General features: G+C 56.0%; 2 protein-coding genes across 3 annotated transcripts in view; one reads left to right on the top strand and one right to left on the bottom strand.

Annotated features, from left to right (window-relative positions):
- The window catches only part of NUDT1 (nudix hydrolase 1), an 11,786-nt gene extending 11,631 nt beyond the window's left edge, over positions 1-155 (bottom strand). Inside the window, exon 1 of the mRNA XM_040634684.1 lies at positions 118-155. The gene's annotated coding sequence lies outside the window, so the exon portion shown is untranslated. The remainder of the gene's footprint in view (positions 1-117) is intronic.
- MRM2 (mitochondrial rRNA methyltransferase 2) overlaps positions 1-5,821 on the top strand; it is a 7,283-nt gene extending 1,462 nt beyond the window's left edge. The window contains exons 1-3 of one of the 2 annotated variants that reach the window (XM_040634681.1): positions 226-283; positions 2,166-2,455; positions 4,632-5,821. In XM_040634681.1, coding sequence (XP_040490615.1) covers positions 276-283; positions 2,166-2,455; positions 4,632-5,074 — 741 coding nt within the window. In that variant the 5' untranslated portion in view covers positions 226-275 and the 3' untranslated portion in view covers positions 5,075-5,821. Of the gene's footprint in view, positions 1-225; positions 284-2,165; positions 2,456-4,631 lie in introns of those variants that run through there. The other variant, XM_040634682.1, reaches the window with a different exon arrangement.
- The last annotated feature ends 652 nt before the right edge of the window (positions 5,822-6,473 follow it).

Below are 6,473 nucleotides of genomic sequence, written 5' to 3'. Positions count from 1 at the left end.
CCCCCCCCCCCCGGTCCCTGAGCCTCCTCTCCCCGGCCCCCCCCTCCCCGGTCCCTGACCCTCCTCTCCCCGGTCCCCTATCACCCGGCCCCGCACCATCCCCTCTCCCCAGCTCACCTGACCCAGGCTCAGCTCCCGGGCTCTCGCGACCCGCTTCTCCAATCCTGCGTTCCGCGCGCGCTTTCTGAACCCGGGCGCCGCTTCCGGGGGCGTGGCCTCGGACCGGAAGCGAGTCCGGTACTTCCGGCGCGGGCGGCCGGAGCAGATCTGCCTCCATGGCTCAGTGAGTGAATCTGTGGACTGGGAGGTGGGCGCGGTTGTGCGCGCGGTCGGCCTTTATGGAGCGCCTGCTGCAGGCGTGCGGGAGGAGGAGGGGCCGGGGTGCGTCTCTGGCTCCGTCCGCGGAACAGGGGCGCGGACGCGGGCATCCCGGGCGAAGAGCCTAGGAGAGGGCTTCCAACTCGAAGCCAGTAGTCGGGACGGCTCCCCAGGAGCGGCGGGCGGGCGAAGGGGGCAGTGACGGGGGGCTGTAGGTGGGGGGCCGCGGAGAGCGGATGGGGCAGGTGAGCTGGCGCTGCAGGTGGGGGGTGGGGAAAGATTTGGGGGCAGGTGAGGGGGCGGTGCGGGTGTGGCGATGCGGAGAGCGGAGGGGGCAGGTGAGGGGGCGCTCCAAGTGGAGGGGAAGCTTGCGAAGGGCACAGCAGGTCTGAAGGCTGTGGCACAGGGCTACCATGAGTGCAGAGTGTGGCTGAACCCCAGACGTGGGTTGGCGCTGGAGATCAGCTGCGCAAATCTGCAGGTCTCAGTGTGTGTGACTCTGCTTTCCAGCCTTCCCCCCCCTGGGAGTTGGTTCTGGTGCCCAGGACCGCTCTGTGCTCCTCCCAGGAGACCCCTTAGGCTCTTTGAAGGCAGCGGTTACAGTTGCTGTGTTCAGATCTTGCCAACACGCTTTGGTTGTTGAAGGGGCTTTGGCCTGGAGCCATGGGGATGATGGTAGGCTCTTTCCATCAGAAACATGGATGCAGAACTTAGTTTGTAGGGTTGTGCTGAGAGCTCATGAGGGGACGTTCTGGGAGCACCTGGCAGTCGATAAACTTAAAAACTTGGCTTTGCCAAAGAGACTTGGAAATCGTCCTGCACCTGCTCGCACAAGTTGAGTTCAGTTGTATGAGGCAGTGTGACTGGTAAGGCCCTGTGCTGGCCCTTGCAGCCGTGGAGCTAAGTAAGGTAGGGTCTGTCCTCGGGGGGTTCTCTCGCAGTCCTGTGGAGCCCAAGGAAGGGTTGTACCAGGCAAGCAGGAATGTTACCTTCATTAATATTAGGGGTACTATTTTTTTTTTTAAAGATTTTTATTTATTTATTTGACAGAGACAGGCAGCGAGAGAGGGAACACAAGCAGGGGGAGTGGGAGAGGAAGAAGCAGGCTCCCAGCGGAGGAACCTGATGTGGGTCTCGATCCCAGAATGCTGGGATCACGCCCTGAGCCGAAGGCAGACGCCCAACGACTGTGCCACTAGGCACCCCAATATTAGTGGTACTATTAACCAGTACTGGAAAAATGTTGGTTGACACAAAGTGACTGTCAGTGACGTTTGAGTCTTCTCTGAAGACTTCCATGAGTGAAAGATGCTCCTTCACTGCAACATGATGCCTGCTGTGCTCGCTTGCTTGGGCGCCACGAGAAAGAGCCCCAGACCAGGCAACTGGGACAACACAAACGCCCGCCTCACAGCACTGGGGGCTGGGGTCCCAGGTCAAGGTGTCGACAGGGCTGGTTTCTCCTGAGGCCCTTCTCCTTGGCCTGTAGTTGGCTGCCTTCTCCCTGTGTCCCCCCGTGATCTTTCCTCTGTGCACGTGTGTCCCAGCTTTCTTTGATGAAGACACCAGTCACATTGGATTCGGACCCACCCATTTGGCCTCATTTTAACTGAACCACTTCTGTAAAGATCAGTCCTATTTTGAGGTACCTCGGGTTAGGATTTTAACACACGAATTTGGGGAGGGACTCAGTTTACCCCATTCCACCTGCTTTCTGGCTGGGTAGCCTTGCCAAGTCTCCTCCCCTTTCGGGTCTCTGGGCGCTGTCTCTAAAAACACGTGGGTTCAACCAGGGAGCTTGCCTATCTGTGTGATGCCAGCCTGTTTGTTCCCTTTTTCTCCACCAGGTCCTTGAAGCTGATAGGCACGTCCCTTCAGTGTCGAAGGTTTCACACCGCTGGAAGTCACTCCAAGGGTCGGACCGGTGCTGAGCACCTGTGGCTGACGCGCCATTTGAAGGACCCATTTGTGAAGGCCGCAAAGATGGAGAGTTACCGGTGCCGAAGTGCCTTCAAGCTCCTGGAGGTGGACGAGAGGCACGGCATCCTGCGGCCCGGTCTCCGGGTGTTAGACTGTGGGGCGGCCCCCGGGGCGTGGAGCCAGGTGGCTGTGCGGAGGGTCAACGCTGCAGGCACAGGTAGGGCCTCTGACCTGGGTCTGGAGGTGTGAGCCAGCTGCCTTCCACCAGAGGATTCGGGGTGGCCAAGCCACTTGGAGAGGAAGCTCAGAAGGTTCTGAGTTGCTTGTTCAGTAGTAAGAAGGGAGAAAGTGGGACGCTGATGTTTTCAAAGTGACAGACACGGTAGAAAGCTGTAGTGAAGATTTAAAGCACCTCAGATCACACCATGTCCATATGTACAGCAGTGCGTCGGTGTGCCCCTTTCCAGAATTTGTTTTTGCAAGCATAACTACTTACATATATTTTCTTTTTCAAAAACACTAGTATTCCGCATCCACGTTCTTCTTGCTGATTCGAAGCCTTAATGGAGCTGTTTTTTTTCACGTGTTGATTTATTGACATCTTTCTGCAACAGCACAGCTGAATCAAGCCCAGGGGTTTCCAGGTTCTGGTCCTTGAAGCCCTGGGTGTCCCTGAGGTCCCGCTAGGGCTGCTCTGGGAGCACCCGTGACTGGGGCTCTGGGTTCTCCCCTCTGGCTCAGCCTGAGGGACTCAGCTTTTGCCATCTTATATTTTAGGATTTCGTCAAAGATTTTCTATATGAAAACAGTTCCCCTGATTAATCAACAGGGAAGCCTGTACCCTCAGTTAGGAAACCACGTGTCCTTTGAAATGCTTGTGCAGCTCTCCAGAGGACAGCTGTCGTGTGCCGTTCGGCCAGCCTCCTCTTGGGCACCAGTGGGGCTCCCAGGCCTAATGCAAGTGTGCACCCCGTGGTGCTGAGCATCCCTCCCCATTCTTTCCTGCCGTAAAGTCAGGGGTACCACCATCCCTGGTGTTATACGAAACATGCCGATTCACAGGAACCTCTCTCCGACACGCAGAGTGAGGGCACTGTGCCCGTCGTCCTAATGAAAAATGAGGTTCAGGAGAGTTTGCTGATCTGCTGAAAGCAGAGGCTAGGAGTGCTGCTCCCTGGGTTCACGACAAAGGTCCAGCCTCGTAACTACAGGTGGCATATCTCCAGGGGCTCTAGAACAGGGAAAAAAATGTTTTTAGCTCAATAAATATTGCGTAAGTGAATTTGTGTCAGAGACTTCAGTTCCTTTTCCTGCCACTGAGCCTATCCACGGACCCAACGAGTGATCTCAGTGCTTCCTGTCCCCGTAATTGCGCTTCAGGAAAATGGCCAAGTTTAACCTGTAGGCAGACGTGGCAGAGGCAATGAGTGTGGGCAAAATGGTTGGGTTTCTTTTCCTTCCAGAAGTTGCAATAATGCACCCAAAGCCATTTGCCTATGGACCCTCCCCGAGGTTATAGCACATGGGGTATCAAAGGAAAGAAAGTCAAGTGCATAAATGAAATGTGGGATGTCCTCCCTTCCAGGGCTGCAGATGGTAGTCTTCCCTTTGAAAAATGTGCTCTGCAAAATACCTGACTTCCAGTCTTTAGCTAGAAGGGAAATACACGCTACCCCTCCATGGAACAGCCTCTGCTAAGCAAGTCTGTGTATGCCTGCACCTGAACTGGTTCCCCTGCGGGTACTGGGAGAGCAGGGGCCCTCCCCGCTGTGGGGGAGGGCTGTGGGGGACGGCACGGACGGGGACACCAGGGCCGCGAGGAGGGAGCTGCGCGTCTGGGGGCCGCCGTCCTGCAGGCACGAGAGCCTGCTCGGGGCCAGTGAAACAGTGGCATCTCTACTGCGTAACCGCTGCTGCTGAAACCTGGGTGAGCGGTCAGGTCCTGGACCTTGTCTTCCACCTGTCTCTATCCCCCATCTCTTGGCTCGTTTCTGGTAGGTTCTGCATTGAAAGACATGGGAGTAAGCTGCAGAATGGACATGTTGATTTATTGTGAAGGAACTTTATGTATTAGTGTGTCCTTTTCAGTTCTAGTTTGGCAGAAAGGCCGCTCAGAGGTGAGACCCCCTCACAGGGAGCGGGCCCTGGGAAGGGGCATGACGTCAGAGTTGGAGTCCTGCGCTTCCCTGGGCCCCAGATTCCTCCCATGCGGAGTGAGGCTGGCCTCTCCCTGCGCCACGTCTGTGTAGACGGAGAGAGCTGGGGAAGGGCCTTGTGTCCACATCTTTCATGTTTGCTCCTGTCCTTTGTCCTGATTTTTTGTTTTTCTATTTGTATTTCTGAGGGACAGTTCGTTGTGTAAATAAATAACGGACTCACTCTGTCTTCTTTAGATCCCCGTGCTCCTGTTGGCTTCGTGCTTGGGGTAGATCTTCTTCACATATCCCCCCTGGAAGGAGCAACTTTTCTGTGTCCCGCTGATGTGACCGACCCGAGAACCCTCCAGAGAATTCAAGAACTGCTTCCTGGTGGGAGAGCAGATGTGATTCTCAGTGACATGGCACCCAACGCCACAGGGATCCGGAGCCTGGATCACGACAGGCTCATTGGCCTGTGCTCGTCCCTTCTGGACACGGCTCCACGTGTCCTGCACCCTGGCGGAACATTCCTCTGCAAAATGTGGGCCGGAAGTCAAAGCCTGGCGTTTCAGAAGCGACTGACAGGGCAGTTCCAGAACACCAGGACGGTGAAACCCAGAGCCAGCAGGAAGGAATCGTCCGAGGTGTACCTCTTGGCCACCCAGTACCAAAGAGGGAAGGAGTTTGCGGAGGACTGAGGGTTTCTGCTGCCGTTTCCGGGCCTTGTTCACTGCAAGTGTTCTTTGAGCTCTTGCCCGGAGTGTGGCTGGGGGGAAGGGGGGTGGGTTCAGGGCTTGATCTGGGATGCAGCAGGCAGGACAAGTGCGGGGCCTTTGTTTTAAGCCAAAAACACACAACAAAACGATATCTGCTGGCCAGGATGATCAGCAACAGTCTCTCGAGCGTGACCTATAAAGAGGACGTCATGAAAGAGAGGTAGGCGGAGAGGAAAGGATGAAAAGACAGTGGGAAGGAGCCGGCGGTGCACGTGGGCCTTGGTGTAACCTTGATGTGACTCCTGCCACAGACTGTTCCCATGTAATGGAGAGAGTCTCCACCCTTGCCCCCCCGGCCCACCAATACCCAGGCTTCTCCTTGTCATTTTGCTTATACAGTGTAGCGTGTGAACTTCAACCTGGGGATTAATTTCCGTCTCTGGTGGACGATGTGTTCGCCCCGTCCTCAAGTAGCAGGAGTTCCCCGCAGTTAGGGAAGACATTTGGTACGAATTGTGCAGGGGGCGGGTGTGCTTTGGTTGCTGGAATCCTGGGGGCTCCCAAGACTGGTAGTGGCCAGAACAAGCAGCCACTTGGAATGTGCATCCATTTCCTTTCACTCTCTTCCATGAGCTTGATGCAGCTTTACAGGACATGTAGATTGTACTATTTTAAGGGATTTCCATGCTTTTAAGTTTGTTTTTATAAAAATTGGTTTCTTCAAAGCCATTTCCTGGAGGTGTGCTCATCCCTAAAGAAGAGTGTATTGACCATATCGCTGATTGAATCCCAAGGATAGGGCTGGGGGAGAGCCTAGATAGATACCCATAATCTCCACCAGGGCCCAAGGACTCAGTCCAGCACTCTGAAGTGGGCTGGAGGCCGGATTTAACATTTTTTCTTTTTCTTTTTGGTTGTAGTCAGTTATGTCCGAGACTCCCCTGTCCTACCCCCAGCACATCCCCGTCCCCATCCTATTTCATGTTCTGGGGGACAGTGCAGATCCTCCAGATCCTCCGGGAGGGGTGCATACCCTTCAGACCCTGGGGGGCTGTGCAGACCCTTGGTGTGCAGTATAGACCCTTCACACCCTGGGGGGTGTGCAGACCCTCAGGGTGCCGTGCAGACCCTCCAGACCCTTGGGGAGGGGTGCAGACCCTCCAGACCCTGGGGGTAGAGTGCAGACCCTCGGGGTGCAGTGCAGACCCTTCAGACCCTGGGGGGGTGCAGACTCTCGGGGTGCCGTGCAGACCCTCCAGACCCTTGGGGAGGGGTGCAGAACCTTCAGATGCTGGGGGAGGGGGATGCAGACCTTCCAGACCCTGGCGGGGCGGTGCAGATCCTTGGGTGCTCAGTCCAGGGGAGGGGGGCAGGGAGGAGG

Source organism: Ursus maritimus, unplaced genomic scaffold, assembly GCF_017311325.1.
Source record: "Ursus maritimus isolate PB19 unplaced genomic scaffold, ASM1731132v1 scaffold_2, whole genome shotgun sequence".
Classification (NCBI taxonomy): domain Eukaryota; kingdom Metazoa; phylum Chordata; class Mammalia; order Carnivora; family Ursidae; genus Ursus; species Ursus maritimus.
Note: the sequence above shows the minus strand (reverse complement) of the source record. Positions and strands in the feature narration are given on the sequence as shown.